At 41.2% G+C, this 24890-nt stretch overlaps 1 protein-coding gene across 2 annotated transcripts in view; it reads right to left on the reverse strand.

Annotated features, from left to right (window-relative positions):
* KIF26A (kinesin family member 26A) overlaps positions 1 to 24890 on the reverse strand; it is a 103973-nt gene that overhangs the window by 64996 nt on the left and 14087 nt on the right. For both annotated transcript variants that reach the window (XM_048307627.1, XM_048307628.1), the window contains exon 3: positions 5826 to 6326. In XM_048307627.1, coding sequence (XP_048163584.1) covers positions 5826 to 6326 — 501 coding nt within the window. The remainder of the gene's footprint in view (positions 1 to 5825; positions 6327 to 24890) is intronic.

The following is a 24890-nucleotide window of genomic DNA, read 5'->3' on the forward strand; positions in this document are numbered from 1 at the left end:
TGCACAAAACAGAGGGCTACATTTTCAGCTGCACGTTTAAGGCTGAATTTCCAACCCACCCTTTCCAAGCTAGTCTGCTCCCTGGTTGCTGGGGTGATGCCATGATGATTTTTTGCCTTTTCTTTTATACCCGTTATACCTTTTTATAGCTTCTGTATTCTTAGTGCTTTTCGCCTACATTCTTAGACTTGTGTGTCAAGCTAGGAGACTAAACATCTTAGAAGCCTCATAGTTAGGGATCAGAAAGCCCCAGACCCCAACAAGGTCCTCTCCAGAACACATTCTGTAAACTAAGAGAACCATCCAGAAGAAGGTTCCTCTGGGAGGGGGGCTCATTCAAGCCTCTCATTGGGGAATTTTTGATAGATATGCTAATTAGTAAGACCTATAATGCTAGACCAGATCTTTTGGGGGTGGGCATTGCAGTGTGCATTGACGTGCATTCCACCTGGACGTAGTGCACCTAAGGATCCTTAAAATAAATAGAGAGGTAAAATCCCTTTTTCCCTTCTAACTGTGTTTGACTCTTGATTTTAAGACCAGGAAAAGGCATCAGGGGCACTGACAGTGGCAGTGTTGTCCTCCCACATCACACCTTTCCCTCTGCATTTGCCAAGGCAGCAAAGCTCGAAGCAAGGCATGACTGCGCAGCTGAGATGCAGCAGTCACAGGAAAGGTCTTTTCCCTGGGAGCAGAAATTATGTTAGTATGAGAAAGCATCTAGTAACTTGGACCAAAAGATTTCTTTCTGCTGTTGAGACTTGTTATGGAGAGTGACCAACACGAACTTTGAAGATCAGTATTTTCTGCCACCTGCTTTTCTTTATGTACTTCCTCTACAAGAGCAGTGGCACCAACAACACTGGAGCTAAAGGGAAAACAGAAAAGCCTCTGTGCAGTCCCTGCCTCACCATCTGTCTGACATTGACTTCTTGAGGATCAAGATGTTATACATGGAGTCTGAGTAATGTCCCAAAGCTCAAAGACATCCATATGTCTCACGGACAAGATTTATGGTCAACGCACTGTATTTTAATTGTTTCATTACAAAATATATTTCCCACATTGTATTAATAAAAGGTCACTGAGAAAGCTATCAAGAAGGGTTTTAAAAATTAATTTAAAAATCCATTTGGTATGACATTTATCAAAGTAAAAAAGTAAATGCTGGAAAGTAAATCTTGTCATTGTTCTGTTTTCCACAGTCAGCTTTTTATTGCATCTTTTAAACAAAATGTAAGTCACCCGTTCTATAAACAAACAAAGAGGCTTTAAGGAAAGTCAACAGAGGCTGAACTACTCTCAGATTAATCCATCTGGTTTAGGTTAGGGTAAGCAGAAGACTTACTCAAACTACAGGAAAAGCCTGAATTGTGACTAAAATAACTCACAGGTTTTTCATGTAAGACAAATAAATGTAAGTTCTTTAACTTTAGAGTCTATGCACCCATTCACATGTGCTGTGCTGTGGATGAACCCTCCCTCTCTGAACCTCACAGATCCAAGCAATAAACTCATACCTAAATTTAAATTTGTGGATACTCTCAGGGACATATATTGACCTTTTGATAATTTCACAATTTTACATACATAGGCTTTAAAAGTTTTACTTGAGGTACTTCAAATTTTTTAGTGCTCTTTTTCAATTTCTTAATGGTGCATTTTTTAATATATTTTTAAATCCACTTACAGACTGGTAAGTATTCAAGGAGTCACAATCCTTTGCCTTATATCCAGGGCCAATTGTATATACTCAAGTAAGAAATACAATGTGACCAGGATTTCATTTTGTGTAAGATGAAAGAAAAAGCAATTTGCAAATCAGCTCTATTTCACTGAGATGTCTTTATAGCACATGGCATGGCTACTTTAGCACTTTTATGCAGTACATAACACTGCATAATAATAACACAGTCAATTTAAAATATACAGTAAGACCTCTTTTTTTCTACAATACACAATAAATGCAGTTACTTCTAATAGGCGTAAAAGGTATTTTCAGGGGTTTTAATGTTCTACCTCTCAGCCAGATTCCAACACATCTGGGAAGCCCAAACTCCCCTCAGTCCTCTCCTTTTGCATTAAACTGGGTAGCAGTGCCGAGCACTATTAATGTTTTTTTTTTTTTCATTTGAGTAGTAACCTTATATTCACTTGTCAGGTCTAGAACTAAAAACACCAATATAGAACTATTTATTAATTATAGTTGTCAGGCGTTCACCACAAATCAGCTGCCTTACCCAGAGTTATACCAGCTCCCTCCCCTCCACTGTGTTCACTGTCTGCTCAGACAACTTACCACTGCTACTGCTGATTATTTTTTGTAATCTTTCACAACAGGCCACTTGGGTAAAGCAGCTGATTACATCTTCACCTTTTGAACCTTGGTTGCAATCCTAGTCTTCCCCTCCCCTAAACCTTCCTCCAGATCCTTAATTACTGTTCCTCTTCACGGCTCCCAAAGCCCATGGTTATTATTTTGGCTTGAGCAGCACCCACACTACACTTCAAACACACGTTCCTGTTCAAAAAATTTATAATCTATATAATGGATTTTTCACACTTGAACTCCAAACACATATTAAAAATTTACGATGTCCTGCACTTCTGACCCCCAACATTCAGCCCAGAAGTGTTTTCACAACCATAAGTGACATTACAAGGTAATACATGCGAGTTTGGGGAGGGAGATGAGAGGAGCAGAAATCAAATCTATTTTTTTTTTTTCTCTCCACAGACAATTCCACTACTGCCACTATTAGAACTAACCATGAATAAAAAATACGGATCCTGGAGAAATGTGTGCTGCTGCAAGGTCTCCTGAGGTTTGGCAGATGTACACTGGGGTTTATTTTCCCACCCGGAAGGCACTGGGGACAGAGCACCCCACATCCAAAAAAGGATTTGCTCTGCATGACCTATCTGGGCTCTACCAGCACCAGCTGGAAGCCAGAGGCACCTTCAGCCACAGGCAGGCCAAGACACACATCCAAGATGAGAAGGACAAAGCATCTCCTGGAAGTACCTGCTGGTCTTCCACAGCCACAAAGGAATCCTCAGTAATTATCTGATAATAAACACCTGGGGTTTTGCCAATTAAAAATACTTGAGATGAACCCCAGCTTTTACCTTTGTCTTCCCAATTTTATAAAATTAATCATGGCCACTTCATATGCAGCAGTGGGTTAAATCACTGGGAGGGTAGGCATTGGATAGGAGCCTCCCACCAGAGAGTTCAGCACCTGTTTCAAGTACCCTTGCACAAGGAAAAAAGGCGTAAGTACAGATTACCAGTGAAACAGGAGTATTTACAGGGTGGTCAAAATAACTGGTATCACAACCAAGAGTGGAAACTCCCTGGGAAAAGAGCCATCTTTCTCTTCTGCATTTGTGCAGTATGTTGCCTAACTGGAAGCTGAAGACTTCAAGATCCAGTCACACATAATAAATAGTATATTCAATACTGTTCTTTCTACTGCAGTAGTTCTTGCTCCAGAATTCCTCTAGCCAGACCAGCTTTTCTCCACAAGACAGGAACTACTACTAAAGACAGACGTCACTAAAAGTATGTATATCCACAGCTCTCTTCTGGGTTAATCTGAAACCTAAACCCTGTCCCTAACTTCAGGAAAGAAAAGACAAAATTAACTCTCTAACCTGTAAAAAAAAAAAGTAAAAAAATAAACTTTTCTAATAGGGAAGGAAGTTCAGATGTGAGAATCGATAGAAATCAGAAAATCCCAGTCTTTGAAAAATTAAAAGACGAGGTAAGATAAGCATTGGACAAGAATGTCCTGCAGTGGATACTATACTAGACAAGGGCTAGACTAGCTGTTTCCTGAAATTTCTCCAATCCTATTTCCTTCAACACCTGTGATTCCTCAGGGGAAGAGCGTAGGGGAAGCACTTTCTGCCTCACCCACCCAAAAAACTTCATCAGACACAAGGTTCTTGACAATACAAAAGGCAGTGGAAGAATTCAGACAGACACAAGAAGCACCATCTGGAAAGAGATGCACTCACGGTCTTCAGTAACTACATTTGGGTTTAAATGAATAAAATAAATAAAGAGAGAGGAGAGATAAAACAACTGAAGACTAGCTTCTCTCCAAAAACTGCTTATAAATCTAAATGATCCTTGCAGATGACTGGATCCCATCCAAGCTGCCTCACAGCGAGACAAACTCACAGTGTTTGTCCTTTCGTTAAAGGTCACTGTTTTCCAGGCTACTGAGTTTCTTTGCACATTTCTAAATCACACTTAAGCTCTGGTGCATTATACACATTTTTCCTTCACAGGGGTTAAATGAGGCAACAGTTTTATCTTAGAATAGCGCAGTGGTTAGGGAAAACCACATCTATCAGTCAGTGTGGTTAAGCAGGAAGAAATCTGGAGCTGGCTGTTACTGAATTATTTAGGACAAGAATAAGGGCAGACAAGGAATGAGCAGACAGATGGAAATACTTCTGCTTTCAGAGGGCAGGCTTCGTAGCCCAGTAGCTTTTTCCTTCTCTATTTCTGTGATATACAAAGAACTTAAAAGGCAATTTAAAGGTAACATCATACACCTTATATGGCCAAATTGATCCCTAATGCATGGACCAACATTTTAGAGAAAAGCTCTCACAGCAGCATTTCCTTATAAACTATGAAGAGCTGAATGGGCCATTTTCCCTTTTCTCAGTGAATGATCTGATCTCAGCAGAGATTCACTGGATTTAAATGGGAACCCCTCAGAGGTGGAAGGTAGCTGAATTTCCTTATGAGAGAAAGGTATGGGAGGGAGGAATCAAGTCTCCAAGCCTTTTCTGGAAGGAAACACAACGTCAGCCTGAAAAAGTAATGTTACACGGCAGCACTCAAATATTTATCTCTGATGATCTTGGACCTCAACCAGCTGAAGCTACCAAGCAATATTAGGTAGTGTTTACATACAACAGTACATAAGGCATTATGTTAAATTTAAAGCTGCCTGGCACCAACATACCTGACCTCGCAAGACCTGCTACATCATCTTTAAGTGAAAACCATTACTTCAAAGTGTACACACTTCATAACTATATACACTCCCCTGTTCACTACCTGAAAACTGGTCAGGAATAAATCTTAGTCAAAACCAGCCACATACTGTATCCTTCTTCTTAGCACAGTTCCATAGATAGCCACATAATGAACTTGCTTTTAAAGGTAGCATGCACCTCTATAAAGCTTTTTCATTTCCCACAAGAGTTCATAAAATGCACACAGAATACATGAAATCAACATCAAGGCTTAAAATCCAAGTGCAGTGACATTTACAGGCATGTGGCTCTGAAGCAACCTTCTGAGCCCCCTCCTCAGCAGCAAACTGTTTTGCAACACATCTAAGCTGCAGATTAATGCTCTGCATCACAGTCCATCAACAGCAACTGCTGAACTGTACACAGCATTAGAAGCTCAGCACTAGACTTGAGGGTCAAGTTCATCTTTGATATAATCCCATGAAACTCCTACAGCTTCATGTGTGACAAACTTGGCCTTTCGTGTTTTTCTAAAGGGGTTACCAGGTATGTGACAGACAAATAACATCACCTGCAAATATGAAGCTAAAATAGGTGCAAAAACATCTGAAGGATCTCGCCATGTGAGATAAGAAAGAAAATTCCTTGTGACATCTGATAGAACATCATTCAAAGCTCTTTAACTCTTCAGTTCTTGAAACATGGCTTAGAATATCATTAGCTGATCCCCACTAAGATAAATATATCTCAGATTTTGCCTGTGTCTCTCTTTATGTCCACACACATGCAAACAAAACTCAAGCAGCTGAATTATCACTACTTACTAGACAAGCCTGAGGCAGGAAGCTGTTCACCCTGGAGATACTCCACATGCCCTCGAGGTACTGCTGAGCTTGGATGGTGACAGAGCTCAGGGCACCACTGAGACCGCTGGGGGCCACCGTCACTTGAACGCTGGAGTTAGGAAAACTGCCCACGCCTTGAGACCATCCAAGTCCCTTCTTCCTCTCTGCCGCAGAGAAGAGATTGGGTGACTTTCCAGGCTGCCTGCCTACCTGCCCAGCAATGAGTGGCAGGTCTCTCTGGGAAGAGACAGTGACCATCCTGGGTACCATGCTGGTCACTGCCCCGGCGCTGGGCGGGAGGTCGGGCATTTCTGGGTAGCTGGCTTGGCTGAGGGTGTGCATCATCTGAATGGCTTCCTGCTTCAGCTGATTCAAGTGAGTGGCACAAGTTTCGCATCTGCTCTCTCCTTCATTCCTGTTTTTCTGTAAATAGTCAGGCACTTGAAGCTTGTCAAAAATTAAAGCTGATAATCGTGGGTCCTAAAGAAGTGAAGAAAGGGGGAAGAGAAACCATACTCAGTTAAAACAGTGCAGAAAGAAAAAAGAAGAGGAAAAAAACAGTTCTCTGATTTGCTCTCCACTCACGGAAGTACTTTAAATCTGTTCTGGTAACTCTCAGCATTTTTCCTGCTGAATACCCTAACAGGCTCGCAGTGGATTAATAAACCGTAAGTGAATTCATTTGTATTAGACCCAGCATGAAAATTATCATCAGAATTAAACAGTGGAGCTCCAGTGTATTTGATAACTGCTCATTCTTCTAATTAACTCTCCTTTGGAGACATCTAAGGTGCCCGTGTTTCCCATGCTCAGGAACAATGTTAGTTGAGATGCTGAACCTACAAATATAATAACTCTATTCAAAGGCATACCACCATCAGAAACCCAGGAAAATCAGACTTTAAAGTATTTTTAAAAATTAATGCTTGACCTGGTAAACATCTTTCTGTCCTTACCCTCAGAAATGATTAATCAAGTGGCATAAAAGCCAGTTTATATGGTGCTGCCCACAGGACTGTTATTTCTGATCTTTGCAATCCAGATGGTTGCAATATTCCCTTCTGCTACAGTTGCTTTGATGAGAAATAGATTTGAGCCTACAGCCATGTGTGAAGGTGTGACAGTGTGCAGACTAAGACGCTGATTTAAAAGCAACACCTATTTTGTTTCCACAGAGCAATTCCCCACCACCCCTTGGCTAGTTCATTTTAAGGCTGCTCAGACATTTTGAAACCCAGCACCGTGTTTCCACTTCACAGACAGAGCTACCTATCTCCTGAAACACACAAACACCTTCCCATCCCAGGCCTACTACTGTAAAGATCAGTCAAGAGATTAAATCCAGCCCTGTCGTAAATCTGCTATCAAGACTAACACTGGACAGTAAAACTGACCCAACTACACACACTCTCATAGACCTCTCTAAACAATTAAGGTTTTAATGAAATCACAACACAGCCAAAGGTTTATTTGTATAACTATCTTAAATGAAAATATTTAATTTTCTTGTTAATAAGTAGGACACACATGGCTGGTAAATCAGCCATCCAACATATGCTGGGGATATCCCCAGATTGGCACTTGTTTTTAAAAATGTATTACTTTATGCCAAGCTGCAATTGCTCTCTAGAAAATGAATGTCCTATTAGGAAACTAATTCTGGTTTTAATTACAATGCACACCAATAAACCCCTTTAAAGAAGTCTTGGCACTGGTACTTTGGCTTTGCTCTAAATTCAGAAAGTACTAAAACACTGCTTAACTTCTGCAGCAGCAGCACAGAATTTGTCTCATGTTCAGCTGTTGGACCTCTCCTGCAATAGTTCTTAATCTCTCACGAGACACAGTATAATGTTGATAGAAACCACTGTGAGTGTATCTAGCATCAACAGTATTGCACAGCCAAAACCCATTAACCAAAGTTGCTCTTTCTGCAACAATCTGAATTATTGTTTATTGACTTAAAAAAAAAACTTCCCAGGCTCAGAAAAGTTACTCCTGCCACTGACTGAACAATAAATTGCATTCACATTAGTGAACCAGCATAAAAAGTGAAGTGAAAGACACTGTTTCATTTTTGTCTGTTCTCTTTATTGAAGTTTAGATCCTGCTAAAAATGCCTTTGAAGTTGCACCATTTGCTTACCCTCATGAGGAAGAAAATTCTTTCCCACCAAACCTCCCAGAAGATGGTAATACTAAATGAAGAGATATGAGTCAGGAAAAAGAAGGTAATTAATATTTTAGAAACTTTTTTCTAACCCTTCAGCAGAAAGTGCTATTGCACTTTCTAAAGTCTATAGACTTTAGAAAAAACCCACAGAGACTGAGTGCTGCAAGCACTATTTAGCCTTGGGCAAAACAAAGACCATGCAGTCTATCTCCCAAGAAAAACAAACAGCACCGTGGTGCTCAGTGCTCCTCAGAAACTTCTCCAAGGGAGAGCCCTCTGAGCAAATACTTGCTGAGGCTGACACACAGCATCTATTCAAACAGCCCCAAAACACAGCACCTTCCAGCACAGGGCGCCCTGTCTGCGGCCAGGCACATCCCTGGGCTCACTCCTTTGATCCAAGTTGGGCACGTAAGGAAGCACCTGCAGGTCCCAACTGCATGAGCCTCATCTGGCAATGTTTAAATTGCTATCAAATGTCAAAAGTTTCAAATAAGCAATTAAAGCGAATTACTAGGTGAAACAGGCTTCTCATTTAAAAGAAATTACTTCTTTTGATGTAAAGAAAATTAATGACCCCAATTCTAGCTCCATAAACACAGTTTACAGCATATGGCAGATCAGAGTCAGGCCTGTCTCGCAGTTACAAAGAAATCAAGTGAATGTCATATTAAAGGGGGGAACAAAAATAAATTAAATATATATATATATATATATTTAGAAAATTACACAGAGCAAAGCTTATAGGCACATAGCATGCCAAATTTAAACCTCATAATTTATAGCAAAAAAAAAAAAAAACAACGGCATCTCATTACCAATGCTTATATTTTGCCAGGCATTTACAAGGAGCCTCTTAACCCACACATCCAGCCTCTGTGACCCCCAGCTTGCATTGTGGCCAATCTCCTCCAGCACTTCAGTGAGGGCCCAGCTGGATAGTTAGATTACTTTTATTTTTCCACTCTGAGAGACAAAAACACCTGGCTAATGGTTGGGCGTGAAGGCCAGAGGAAACACAAGTTACTGTTAAAAACATTAACCATAACTTAGAAGTTTAGCCAGCCCCATTAAAGAGGTTTTACTGCCCAGTCACAATGCCTGGTCCTGGGGAGCCCCTGCTTCGGCAGCTCTTGCCCTAACACGGCTGGGGTGGAAGTTACACTCTCGTGTTTAACAGAGGGAAGAAACAAAACTTGAGTGACCAAATGTGTTAGACACACACGTGGGAGGGGTGAAACAGCCAAAGCCATCCTTGCTACAGCTCCACCAGCAGACAGGCAAGCCAAACAAAGGGGGTGTGCAAATTACTGAGGGGAATGGCACAAAAATTAAACATACAACACACAAGCCTCTATTCCAAACAGTGCTCCAAAACCCCTTTAGTCTGCTGTGCTACAAAGAACATGACTCTTTTGTTCCTCCACAGCATAAATAAACTATTCTGTCTTTGTCACACCTACTTTCCAAATGCTCTTACCTCCTGAACAAGCAGGATAAGCAGAATACTGTGATGCTGTAACACTCACAGCTTCCCCTCTCACTACAGAAACCAAAACCCTAATTTCAGACTCAGCTTGTTAACTTTTGCATACAAATTTTAGATAGTCAAACATCACAGACTGTTAGAATTGTAAAACAAATGGTGCTACTAGGAATTGAGGAGCCCAGCAGCCCCCAGCAAGGTCAGGGCATGAGATAATTACATGTTCTTATATGAGGACAAATTTTCTGAATGCTTGAATTTACCACTGCTTTTCAGCACGCAGTTCTTACAGACACAAGCCAGCCTGCCAACTGCTGCTGGGAGATTAAACACACACATGCAAACTGCCCACAAGAGAGGAGCTGGTCTGCAAGCTCAGCTGGGCAGGATGGCAAACTCAGAAAACCAGGGCTGTGCTCCCGCTAGAACACACGGCAAAAGACCCATTTCCTGCAGCACTGGAGCATTTAGCCTGAAGCCTGCCTTCAGGCTTCACCTCCAAAATCAGGAGTAGGGAAAAGGAGCACAGAATTGAAAGCACATCCAGCAGCATGTAACAGAGCGAGGGCAACAGTCCCCGTAATTCAGGCTTCCGTCTCTGATGTAACACCTCAGCTCTGCTGCCTCCCCAGGAACAAGTGAGGAGCCAGCCGGGCTTCAGCTATTGGGGTAACACCACGTGCTGCATGTGGGGCACACAAACAAAACCCACATCTCACAACTGTAAAATACTACATCCCCAGACCACTGCCCTTGAAACTACAGACATAACTCAAAGCAACTGGGATGTGGCCAAAGGCCAATCTCCAAAAATCCCTCCTACATCTTAGATACCAAAGTCATAGTCAGGTTTTCAAAGCATGAAACACCAAATTACCTTCCTGGACCTGAACTATTCTGAGAACTTGAAGCAGTTTGTCAGTGATAACTGCACTCAGATTATTTTGAAATTGTAGCTTAATCTGTAACTTCCCAAGTACTTAAGAGCTTGCAGTTAGATTTTCCGTTCAACTAAGAAAGAATAGAGAGCTTTTTTCCATTGCAAAAGAGAAACAAAGATACAAGCTTTGAATCTTACCTGCAGCTACTGACTTCTAACTCCCAAACTAAGCGAGAGGAGGCAGAAAAGCATCTGGATTCTCACTTAAGAAGTCCCTGAAGTAATACCCACCCATCTGTAACCTAATCCTTTCAGCGAGGAACTATGCACAGAGTGCGAACAAACGATGACGAACAAATGATGAAAAGTCAAATTGCCAACAACCGTCCTCAGTAATTACCCGCAATTTTGCCTGGCACTGGTTTCTGCAGTGCGAGTGTATCTGAAGCAGTATTCTGAACTGAATTAAATTAAAGTCTTGATATAAATATAATTTAAGAGAAAAAAGAATCATTGAATGTCACACTGAAATATATAATTAAACACAGACCGAGGTGAACAACATTTTAAAAGGATGCTTTTGGAGAAAGGAATGTACTATCCCAGTGCAAAAGAATCAATGTTAATGATTTTTTGTCTTAATTGTCCTTCCAGATCTCTGCCACACTGCTTACAAATTAGTTTTTATCTTACATGACATTGTGAAATATCCCCTAATATCTTCTATATTGACAAATACCTTGAAGGCTGATGCCTGCTTTCAACTACATAGCAGTCATTGTCAAAACAAACAAACAAAAATAAGCAAGCATTATATTCAGCAAACCCAGAGAGTGCTCAATGTAATCAAGGAAAAAAACACAATGCTAATGATTCTTTTTTAAAGAAAAGTTTCCAACTATCTGACTAATCTCAAGGGAGTGAAAATATGAGCTTTAAGTCTTCAAGTAACCCATGTTGTGAATTCATTCAGTCACTGACCTCATCTTATCAGAATATAAACAATCAAGGAAAAACAAACACATGAAGCCTTCACAAAAACAGAATTCACCTGGAGTCCCATCTCCTGAGTGTTAAGGGTATCTGGAATTTGCAGTGTTAACTTCACTGTCTTTGAAAACATCACTCTGAACAAGCAGGAGAGCAATGCACATTTCCAAAGTGAGCAAAATGTGCAGGCATTAGAAAAAAGGTAGATACATTTTTAAGGCCAAATTCTATTTGGCCTCTCTACAGTAATGTCTCACTACCTTTAGGTGGAAGGTTAATTTAAGCCAATGGACTGTGGCCCTCCTCCCATTTTATTTGCTAGTAGGATTTCTTCAAATCTCCAATCCCATTATTCTGTTACCAGCCACAACCTGAGGTAGTGTACACAGACATATTCCCTTAACTCTACCCAGCTGAGACTCAACCCAATTTCTTTTCATCTCTGGCATCCCAAAGAGTTTGGGAAAAAAAAAATCCAAGCACATTTTCTTATTAAAAAAAACAAACAAACAAACAAACAAAAAAAACCCAGAGTATCTCTTTTAAACAGCGCCCATCCTTCTAACAAAAGCCAAGCAATACGATAAATCTGCTCAAAACCGCATGACCCCGCACTAAAAATGACTGTGCTGTGTTTAGTTATTCGGCAGCTCCACTGAACTCTATTTATTTCCATTTCCTGCCCACTTTAATGTACTTCAGTGGCCTGCAGTAAAGTTAAAGCAATAGGTGTCTGTCATAAAGATGAATAGTGCTATTGGAATGCATAATACAGTGGAAAGAGGAAATGAGAGCAATCTGGTTTATTTACATCTCAGGCTCCCATCAGCACCTCAACCCACCTCCCAATGGCTTCAGCTGCCTTTCCTGTTATCTTGCTGTATAGTCCCCTGCAATGAGTTGGCTTTTAACCTCCAAGAACCAGAGGGGATGAGCTGATCTCCCAGATTTACTTTCATGAGCTGGCAGGGTACTGGAGCAAACAGCCATGCAGTGTGTTCAGCGCAAAGAAAACAAAATAAAGGTAGTGGTTGCCATTTAAATTAATTAAAAGACACAAACAAAACAAAAGACCCCAAAGAGATCTGCTATCACCAGTAAATTTAGATCAACACACAGGAATCTGACTACTTCTGAAAACCAGTAATTACTGTTTCACAAAATATTACTTTTAATCTTCTTTCTTTACAATCTAATTAAACAGATATTTTACTTGCCTTTGGAAAATGTTTTTCTTAATTTCATCCTATTTTAACATTTGGTGTATTCTATAAACTACACATCCAAACTACTATGCAATTTTATGCTTATTTTTAATAGTGTATGACTTCATTTAAAATTGATGACTTTTAATTTGCATGTTTATTGTTGGTTTTAAGTAATCTTTTAATTTTCCCTCTTGGGTCTGTGGTTTACTATAACTTCACAATGTAAATTCAGTACTGATTTTGCTCATATGAAAACACCATCTTCCAACACTCGTCGTGTCTTTTTTAATTTCCCTCTTATTTCTTTTATAAACCTTCAGAAAAGTATTATCACTTGGAACAGCAGCAAGTACGTGTAGAAATAGTTGCATATCTATCACCACACAACACTTGGTGTCTGGAAAGCCTTTGTTTGACTACTTTCAGAAATAGACACTTAGCTGAAGTTGACTTTCAGAAATTCAGACAAAAACCTCTGATAGACATTAGACACTTTTGTTAAAAAGACAAAAAGCTTTCCATCCCTAATTATTTTTTCTTAGAATACCAGAGAATAAATTTTGGTTAGCCTATGAGCACAGTAAATCAGATTATAAAAACTCTGCCTATGAGAATCACAACTGCATAAAAAGTCACAACTTCTCCTTCCTCTTCAAAGCAAACCAAGTGCTCATGGGTTAGAACAGCTACTTGAGAAAGTGCTGTCTGATGTCCTCATCACATTGAATTCCACCAACTCCACATACAGTTTCAGTTCAGTGAGGCTGCCCAGATAACAAAGTAGCTCTAAATTTCAGCATGGGGATGAAAGTCAGAGCACAGCACCATTACACAGAAACATGCTGCCTTGTCAAAATGCCTCAGAAACACCAACTCTTAATATCATTTTATGGGAAACAAAGGCTGTTCCCGCTATTAGAATTCAGCTGACAGCCTGTGTTTCCACACTGACAAATTGCTCTGTGAGCCTGGTGAAATGGACTCCCTCACTGATGAACTCTGACCAGCAACCCAGCCCAGCCAGCCCAATGCACTGGGAGACAAATCATGCCCCAGATGAGATCTTCAGCATGTTTAAGTGATCATAACTTCCTTTGTCCCAGTAGAACCGTGCCCATTTGTTCCAGACAGACCTTTGATGAGGGAGTTCAAGAACAGCTGGACACCAGCCACAATGAAAGCAACTCCAGCTTAGAAAGACTGAATAGGAAAAAAAAAGGTGCTTGGAACACTCCTCTGTATACAAACCCTACAACTGCTTCAGTCCAACCATCTGAATCCAATTACCAGAACACTCAGCGGCAGAAGTTAGGGAGTGGACACATTTTCCAAATGAGCATCATTAGCATAATGTAGATTTAAAATCAACTATGGAAACCAGCGCTTGGCATTGGATCACACTCTCTTAGTGTCTCATTCACTTGCTCATTTTATCAATTATTTGGTAAATGAATACTTGAGGACCCTACAGAAATGATTTAGCCTTCACAACCAAAAGGCTGCCCATTGTGCACTCCCTTGCAAGCTACAAATTACTGCATGCAGTGCACAGTTAGCACACCATGCAGTTTTTATTATTACAAAAGTGGATTTCACTTATTCTTCATCTTAATTAAGTTCCACTGTCTCAGTTGGACTGCTTCGCCAAAAAAAAAAAATCCTGTTGGCTGAAAAATTTTGGGGTTACATCTGAATTTAGTCAGTACTGTAGTGCGGTTGAGTTTTAACTTTTTCTCCTTGCCTGGACTTAATCAAGGAAAAAAAAAAAAAAAGAAAAAAAAGCTCTAAGCCAGAATGAATAGGAAAGGAATGATGAAGAGCATCTGTAACTCCTCAACCACAAGCTGGCCACATGTCCATGCTCTGCCTGAAGAGTCTGGTTCAGCTCCTTTGCTTACTAGGTGGCATGTATGAGACACCACCTCCCTCTCCAATCTGTTCATCCCACAGCAGCTCTTTAAAGTGGATTCTTGGATGGCTTTTTTTAATACCACTCTTCAGCAGCGCAACTTCAGCAAATAAATTCACAAATCTGCCATCAGCCACCTCTTGGTCCTGTGCCTTCAGTATCTCTGGACTAGGATGGAAGTAAGGTCCGTTGCTCTCCCTCAGTTTCAGATAGGATGCCAGTGCAGAGACACAATTGATCCCATTCTGCTCACCCCAGCTCACATTAGAAAGAAAAGATACATATGCAGATCCTAAGGGATATCTGCAGGTGCAGGATATTGCCCAAAGAATCAAGTGATCCTCCTATGAAATCTCATTAGGGTGAAGTATGATCCCAACCAAATAAAACATAGGTGGAGACAAACCATTTGAGGATGGTCTGTCTACAGGAAAAACAGCAGTTTAAAAAACAAGAATGTTGTTTAAAAAACAGGAATACTGTAGGAAGTTAAAGGATTTTGGTATATTTAGTGTAGACAAGTGAAAACTAATCAGAGTCCTCTAGTACAAAAAGTGGTTACAAAGAGACTGGTGACAAATTACTTTCCATATCCACTTGGGTAAGGAAAATAGGAAATCATTCTACTTTTAAGCAAAGGTGACTCAAGAAAAACTATCAAAGGTGAGTGATTATTGGCAATTGCTACAAAATGGTGTTGAGAAATCTTGTTGAGAATTTCTGAAGAGCAGGTGAAAAACATCCATAGAAGGTGATCAAGAGATAGATGGCCCCATTTCAATGGAGGAAGCTGGACTACTTTTCAATGGTCTGAAGATCATTCCCCAGCCCTATGATACTAGTTTTGGAAAGATGAGTAACACATCTGTACACAGACTTGTTGCTTGGGTCAAAGTGCCACAGACTTCAAAATACTGCTCAACTTAGATGACTATTAGTTACTGTTGGGTTATTTTTAGTAACACTATCTTGCTCACAAGCAAGTTTTCCAACCTGCATAATCATTATATTAATTTCATACCTCCTGTCCTAGTTGTGACCCTCTATACACTTTGAAAAATTCTTGTGTCAAATACAACCCATCATCACCACACCCAAAACTTTATCATTAATTATGCTACATATTATATCCCACTTTCAACCTTCCCTTACCAAGTACAGAATTGCTACATTTCATTCCCTGCAAGTTCAGGGACCAGATTTAGGAATCAAAATGAGATGCCTAAATTAGACGGTGCAAGTCAAGCTACTCCTGTCTGTCCATCTCAAAGGACATCAGTGACAAGTGGTGTCCCTCAGGGTCCATACTGGGATCAGTGTTATTTAACACCGTCAATAATGCCATAGATGAAGGGATCGAGTGCAGCCTCAGCAGATCTGCAGATGACACCAAGCTGAGTGGTGTAGTTGACACACCTGAAGGATGGGATGTCATCCAGAGGGACCTGGACAAGCTTGATTCCATGGGAATCTCATGAGGTTTAACAAGACCAAGTGCTGGTGCTGCACCTGGGTGAGGACAACCCCCAAAATCAATCCAGGCTGGGGATGAATGGATTGAGATTGGGTAAGAATTGCCCTTATAAGCCCAAAAAACCACACTCATGTGACTGGGATGACACCAACAGTCTGGTGATCAATACCCACCTGTAACCCTTTTGTTAAGAAGTGGTCCTGTGAAAACTGCAAGCTCTGCAACCTCTCACCATCCAAAGGACTGGTGTGATCAAAGAGGAGCAGCTCCCTTTGCCTAAGGTCTGTCTTCTACAAACATAAATCCATGGGGCTACACCCACAGGCAGACAAAAACCCACTCTGCCCATGCTCAAAGCATCTCAAAAGCCATGCCAATAGGGTTTTTTAACTCTGCTAAGGCACAGGATACAAACATATTAAACCCATGGGCAAAGTTAGCTTGTATCTGCCTATAACACACGCACATGTAGACACAGATGACGGGCAAAAATACCTCTGTAAACCCTTTCAGGCTCCTCACACACACACACACACACACACACACACACGAAACAAGCCTTGTCTCCCGAGACACAGAAGCAATCAAATACCTGGCAACAACTTTCAAAACCCTTCAAGCCAGATTCTATTAAAACCAGCAACTAAGAGATGAAAGGCACTAGCTCATCCTACCAGTCACACTTAATAAGGCTCTTAAACATTTACTGTAGCTAACGTTACCTCTACAGAAATTCCACAACCGTAGACAATGCCTAACATCATAGATACATTTATGTTTCCGTTCAGTTGAAGGTACTACATAAAAGGATGGCTTTATTTTCATTTGTGTTCTGGGATCTTGCAAAAGAAGCTGCCTCATCACCTGCTGGAAAAGGCCAAGTACAGAGGAAGAAAGGGTTCTTTTAAGAATAGAAATTACAGCCCCAGAGTGAGACTTGGGCCCAAAAGAAATCCATGGCAACATTCATACTGAATGCAAAGTCATTGCATCCCCCTCTAAATTGAAGCATCCCTGTTTCTAATTTCAAATTAGCAATGAACTCTTTCACCAACCTGCCTCTCCATTTCATAAAATGCCCATGAAATGCATGTTCGTAGTTGTTGGGTGATGACTTAAGTTACATCTCAGTGTGAAAATTTCCCCATTCTTTTTAAAACAAGGTTTTGTGGCAATAACGTATGTGTCAAATTTGCAGTGAATCATTAAAAAAAAAAATACCTGCCATCCAAGTTGCCTTTATTATCATTACAGATGTAAATACACATTTAAAACCAGTTGTGTAATCATGCCTTGCTAACATCCTTATAAAATCTGACAGCTTGTCAAATAGTCCCCATGGTGGACAGCACTGAAGCAGTTCTACAGATCGTTAAAGGGCAGTGAAGATAACTACCTTGTCCCACCTCCTGCACATCACAGCTCTGATAATTTCAACCATGAGAAGAAGTGACCCTGACAGGCTTCTTTAATGAAAGTAGATGCTTTAATATTTTAAGAAACATTCAATTTTATTTAAGCCCATGTGTCTTCCAAACCTACAGTATTTCTGAATAAAATTATGTTTTTAAAGTAGACAGTATATGAATAAAAAACACAATCAAGCATGTAGGAACAGCAATTGAGGCTATAAACCCAGAGCTGACACACACTGCTATTTGCTCCTTTGACACTTTATATCAGCAGGGCCAGAAACTCTGCTCCCAATGGTCAACTTGAAAAATTCAAGTTGTCGATTCCAGGATTCTCAGCACCATTCCAGGCACTGACTGTGTACTGTTAATATTTGATGCACACTTGCAGCTCCAGTCTCAGAGAAAGCCATTATGCAGGATATGCTAAAAGATGTGTGTTTTACTTCACATGACCAACGCTGTGATTCACAGGGAAAACCTGCACAGAAGGCACAGACTGGGATGTTACTGCTCCAAGCTCCATCAGCAAACAGTCACTGAAATAAATTAACATCAGCATCTCATGGAAGTCCCTGTATGAGAAAGTTAGGCAAGATTTATTCAAGACTGCAGTCTCTGGAGCAGTTAATCAGAATCAAAGGTAAGCCAAAAAATAAATAAATGAAAATGGGACCAGCTAGAATAACAAAGCAGCACGGCCAAGGCAGCAGCCACGTGACAGCCAGAGGCATCTCCAGAGCGGTCAAAACAACTGTCCACAGATCTTGCCAATGAGCCAGATGCTGCTGCTGGAAGAAGGGTAGTGTTGATATAAACTCAGAGATACAAGATGCTTAACACCAAGAGCAATCAATCTTCATGGTTCCCACATGGCTGCCAAGCTTCGCTATTATGCCACAAAGAGATGAAAACAAACTTCATAAAACACATGTAGATCCTACATGACAAATTCCCTCCACCCTCCCCTTACTATTCAGAAACAAACCCACAACTTGGGTGTAGCTGTAAATGACCTGATGCTTTTCCTGAGTTAACAACAGAATCAGGAAAGAATATCGTTGGCTAAACAGTGCACTGTACACACCCTGCCAGAAAACCAATGAACTTATCATACTGTATAGGAAATTCCTACCTTCCACATCAATTAGTGACCCAAGAGTGATTGATTTTATAATCCCAAACTTGATTTATAAAGTGACTTCCTCTGGGGCCAATTTTCCATTACCCAGCATGTGGAAAATTGCATATGATCAGTGCACTATGAAAACCAAGGAAAAATAAGTGCTATTTAAACCCCAATTCTACCATGCCTCCACATTCTTGCTTTCCTAAGGGAGATGCACTTTTGACAGTTACTTCCTTTCCCTGCCCCAACATCCTATCTGCACCACACACCAGCTGGGCACTCAATCAAAACAGAAACAACAACAGGAACTAGCAGCTATTCATTACAATAGGATCAAAACATTTCTAGGCACTAGTGCTTCGCCAAATTACCGTCCTTGAAGACCTGCCACAATCGTCTTCTTTCCTCCCATCACAGACACCATCACTGAAAGTGGCCCCACTTCAACCTGAAGCACCACGTGTTGAAGATCAGTTTTCTAATCAGAAGCCACATCTCACTCAGAACTGCAGGAGGCAATGGAACTGGGCAGCCGAAAGGTGAGAAAATTAACTGGCCAACAACACAGGCCGATGTTTATCCTTTATTCCAATCAAGCTAACATTAGATCCAGTCTATAAAACATGGGTTGCAGTGCACACTAACTACCAGGGTAATCACAGAAACAGCACCACAATATGATTACTGGGTGCTAATTATATCTTATAAAGAGCTAAAGACAATCAAGTACATGTAATAAAGATGTATATGCAGTTTTTCACTGACCTGAAACAGCTTCCTGCATTAGTAGGTTAACATTACTGCAGGAACAAAGCAAACAGTTACATCTACATGACAAAATACATGAAACACAAGAGCCAGATGTTGGGTCCTTTCATCCAGGAAGCAGTTATTTAATTCCTGGGAAAAGATGATCTCTCTCATTCTTTCATCAATACATGATATATCTCTTAACAGAACCAATCCTGGCTCCTTGGCCTGCTCTGGGTACAAATCTGCAGGACTGCACAGGGTCATGAACCAAGGGTCTGCTTTTCCCACTGTGCTATTGCTTCTGGGCAGTGAACACAGAGCCATCCTCAATCCGTATCTGTATCTCCCCATTCATGCACAACAGCACAGACCCCAAGGAGGCTGTCAAGAAAGACTGTTCTTCCCCTCACACCTCTCCAGGAAGGCCAGTTCTCCATGGGTAAGTACAAAAGAGAATGCCAAGGAGATGCCCACACTCTCCACCACAGGTGCTGACCTCCAGATCCCAGAGACAAAGGGTCCCCTGGCCACCAACTAAGGGCTCCCTGCTCCAAGCACCACCAAGAACTGCTGACCTTTGTCAAGTCATTTTGGCCACGCCCTCCCCACCTACTGTCCATCCTCCCAGATAACAACACTCATCTCTTAACGGATGGACAGTCAACAGCCACCATTCGCAGCCACCCAAGGATCACAGAATGCATGATTACACAGGACCCTACACCACAAGCAATTCAGCAGTTTTGCTAACCACACTACAAACAACATAACTGAAAAAGCACATCCCTCTGAAAAAGCACATCCCTTACTCCAAGGCTGTCACTGCATAAACCAGCCAGCCTCAGCCTGAGAATACCACGTGTAAGGCACATTCCTCAACAAGGTACAACAGATAGTAGCACTTAATAAACACAGCCATTAACTAGGAAACATCCCTGCAGCAATTAAAAGTTTGCAAAGTACTACAACGTACACCTGGTTATTGCTCTGACATCTGCTTAGGTTTTCTGTGTAAGTTGGACCAAACAGGAAAATAATTGAGTTTATGGGCATTTCATGACAAAAATGACAACAAGGTACTGTTAATTGTTCATGAAAAATGGCATAAAAACTCAAATGAAGCACATGTAATGTTTGAAATGCTTAAAAGTTACCACATTTTATAACAAACTATATATGACCAAATGTTGTTTCCCCTATTAAAGAATAAAATTATTCTAAACTAAGGATTTCATCATAAAATGAGAAGAAATTCACAGTCTGAGCAATTGCAGTTGTGCTGAGCACATTTTAAGACATATGGCAACTTTATAATGGTCATTGGGGATGAAGAGCTAAAATTCTGTTGCAGATTTTGAATTTAAGACATTTCACATAAAATTGCATATCTCAGGAAACAAATAAATTGTTAAGTGTGCATCCTCATAATGTTACAGACGGTATTTGGCATATGCAAACATGACTACCTCAAAATACGAATGCTATTTTCAGTACAATTACCCAATTGCTTTAGAAAGGCTCCAAATAAGTTTCTAAAAAACTGTGTGAAGGCATCATTAAAAGAAAACAAATGTAACAAGATCTGCCTTAACTTTATACAGAATTACTGCAACATTACTAAGCTACAATACGTTATCCAGTGTTCTTAAGTCAATGCCCCAATTACTATTGTAAGTCTGTCATTTAAATAGTTCCTTCCTGTTTAAAATGTAGAGAGCCAAATGCATTTTCCCACCACTAGGTATTGTGTAAGACTCCCTTCTCTTCCAGCAAGCTGGCTGAAGATGGATGAGCTTCCAAACTGATATCATTTTTAATTACGTGTTTTTCTCTCATTACTAATTTCCTAAACATGTCTCTAATCTCGCAGTGAAATCTCTGAGCGCAGTAGGTGTATCCACATACATCATGCTCTAGAAAATTAAAATGAGATAATGATCAGGACTGCCATCACAACATAACCTGAAACAAGCAAGATACATGAGAGGTGATACATACTCATAAGACTCTGATCTCAAGTGTTTCTGGAAAGCAGTAGCAACTGGATGGTTTCCATCCTTCCTGTGGGCTCACCTGGAGCCAGTAACACAGTGGGGTCTAGGAGAGGGAGATGCTTCAAGCAACCTCCTGCTTTGCACTTTTCACCAGGCATTTGCAAGCTTGTGATGCCAAATGCATATCCATCCCTTCACTCCCTTCCCCTAAACACTCCACCAATAAGCACTGTGTGCGTAATGGAGCCCCGATCAGCTGCTCCTCTACAGAAGATAAGCACAGGTATCCCAGTTCCCTCCTGCCGCCGGGGCTCCAACAGCTCCCTCCACCTAGGCCAAGGTCTCCTAGGGGCAGCCTTCTCCAGGAGCACAGCAGAGCAGGAAGGGTTGGAGGCAGACACACCCACCAGACAGGGAGGGAGGCACATGCCCACGCAGGCCCCACAAACCAGAAGGGGTCACACCCCCGGCAGCTGCTGCTGCATCAGATGCTCTCTTGGCAGGAACTGGGACTATGTATAGACCCGTCAGATTAGGTCAACCAAGTGCCAGCCAGTTATTCCCATGGGATCCCTCTCATTCCTCAGATACCTCTCACTACCTGAAAGGCACTGCACAGCTGAACAGAGTTGCAGCATTCTTTAACCACTAAACCAGCAGGGCAAAACCACAGCTTTTCAGGGGGGAAAAAGGCAAAAGAAAACAAAAAAGGGTAACTGTCACGGGGCTCTCTTCCCAGCTAAACACTTCACACACCAAATTCCTAAGGGAGTGATGCTTTCAGCACATCAGCTGCCCTCTCATCAACTGACACTTCCCAAACAAAGGTGGAAAATACTAGAACTGTTGGAGTGGCTGACATTTAAGCAATCAAATAAAGCAAAACCAGATAAACCACAAGCATTTAAATAAGCTTTTATCTTCTAAGTAGTCTTAAAACATGTCACAAGTATGATTCTGCCTACTCACTCAAAGAAAAGGGATCTCTGCTGCTTCTTAGTCAAAAAGATGAAGGTAGAGGTGGATTAGAAACACGGCTGAAGAGCACACACCAGATTAAACCACTAAAACCAGTGCATGTGTAAGGAGTACCAACACCAGGGCCCTGGTACATATGCATGCAAGTCACCAGTCTGTAATCACAGGCTGATCAAAATGCATGTGCTAAATGGGATAAGCTTATCTAAAAATGTAATGCCAGCTGAACTGCCCTGGGTCCCTAGGGAGGTCTGCAACACAGACAGTGTGAGCGGGCTGGAGTTCAGATGTTTCACTGTATTCACACGTGCTGCTGTGGAAGCTGGATGATGGAAAAACTACACAATTTCACATTTTCTTCTCAAAAAAGCAGTCCACAAAATTTCATCCTGTTTTTCTACTTACTACCCATCTACTGACCAGGATCAAATCCAGCCTTAACTTCCTCAAGAACTTGATGAAGAAATTCCCACAAGAACCCTTGAAAACAAACACTTCTACTAAATTTCACTCATTTAGAAGAGGAAAGGAAAAGCTGGCGGATGCTCCCATCTTCTCCTTCCCACTGCATCTTGGGAGGACCATGAAGAGGATACCTACAGACCCAAGACTCCACCAGACCTTTGCTGTGCACCACCCACCCTTGACTGGAAGCAGCGCCCACATGAACTGCACAACACAACCCTCAACCTCAGGTGGGAATTCACTGACCACCAAGGGCAGGAAGAGCCTTTCATGTGACTCTGCCGGGTTATGACTGGGGTCCTAGCCCTTTTTAATCCTCATTAACATTTGCTGACACCTCCTTTGCAACCAGAGGGACAGGTTCTTTACAAGAAGCTGTTTCACCTTCCCCAGTTAATGCCTTAATCCACAGATGGAAGCAGGTCAGATTATCTACACTTATCAAAGACAACATTATGCTTCATAAGCTATTTTTCTGCTTCAGTAAGGAATAAGCACATTTTATTTCTTACTGTGTTTACCCATTACCTCACCAAGACACATTATTGTTAGTCTTTCTGAGGCTCCCCTAGAACAGGAACGCATAAAACAGGATTTCCTCCAGCACTGCACACCTACTTACTCCAGAGTCATTAATGACATAGGACTGAATTGAACAAAGACTTAACATCAAATGAGCATTCAAAACAGCTGGGAACAAAAATATATCTGCCTGGAACACTGCATCTGTGTTTTGTCTTTTGAAAAATGTCAATGAGGCAAAAGTTCGCTTTCAAGACCACTTTTACAGGAATGTTTTCATGGAAAAAAAAGGATTTTGCTAAACAGTTGCATGTGGCACATGTATCCCAGCAGGCTCCAAATTAAGTTTATAGCAGTTTTTACATATAAATCTACAAATCAGGTTGTCCTTTTTCTGGAGATCAGATGTAACTTAACTGCTGTCAAAAGGAATTCTGCAGAAAAGATCCAAGAGCTGCACAAGAATCCTCCAAAAACCCAAATCCAAATTGTCTTCCATGTGATAACACGCAATAGCTGAAATACTCAAGGGTAGGTAACTATCCTCAGAATTCAACTCTGAGATTTTTAAAATACCTCTAACCAATACTTTAAGGAAAACTTATAGATCTATACATGTAAGAAAAATACAAGTGATACTGTACCAGGATTGGTAGAAATTAAGGATACTGCTTGGGTTCAGTGTTTAGCATCCAAAATAACCTTGGCAATCTCTTAAAGACCTCAGTATGGTTGGTGCACGCAAAAGCAGTGGCAGCCAGCAGGCTGGGAGGCAATGCAGGGATGCATGAGGAGACACACTGTGGGCTCTGTGTAATGCTATCAAGCTCCCACCTGCCCCAGGACATTTCCTACCTCGACCTACAAACAGCGATTCTCCAACTGCTAAGTAAACAGTCTTTGAAGATAACAAAGCTTATTCTAATCTCTCACTGATGACACTCCTGTTTTGTTCTCATCTGAGCTACTCTGTAAAATCAGGATTACCTTAACTCTTTGTTGTTGCACAGTCTTCAGGAATCCTGCTCAGGTACAGAGAGAAATATGTTTTTCACTCAGTGGATCTATGTTTTTTCTTGCTGAATAACCACAGACATTTTTCAGCTCACTTCTTTAGCAGCAGGTGGACCATTTCTTACCATTACGCTTAGTGAGACAGCTTTCCCAAAGAAAGCACAAGTACAGCCTCTCGGAAGGACAGAATGCCATGGACTATTTTCCCACACTAGCAAACAGGACTGTTGCTCCAGTGGCAAAATCTCAAAAAAATCAGATTGAGCCTGGACCAGCGTGGTGTGATTCTCAGGGTGTTCCTGTCCAGGGCCAGGAGCTGGACTTGTGGGTCCCTTCCAACTCAGGATATTCTATGATTCTACCAAGAGAAATTAAAATAGAAACTATAAAAAGAAAACAATAAAGTAGAGACTTCCAATGAATCACCTCAGAGGACAATGCCTTTGTGTTCTCACTTGTGTTCACTTCACTGCAGTTCTTTAACTATCTACTCCACACTTCTCACTGCACCCAATCCTCCAAGAGCCAAACCCTCCCACAGGAATAAAACACTCAGTGAAGAACTCAGGGTGAGTCAGGAAAGCCAACCCTGCACGCAACACATCTTTCATGTCATCAAAAGACTAGGCAATAAGAAGCTGAAACCCAACTAAATTCT

This window comes from Corvus hawaiiensis, chromosome 6, assembly GCF_020740725.1.
Source record: "Corvus hawaiiensis isolate bCorHaw1 chromosome 6, bCorHaw1.pri.cur, whole genome shotgun sequence".
Classification (NCBI taxonomy): domain Eukaryota; kingdom Metazoa; phylum Chordata; class Aves; order Passeriformes; family Corvidae; genus Corvus; species Corvus hawaiiensis.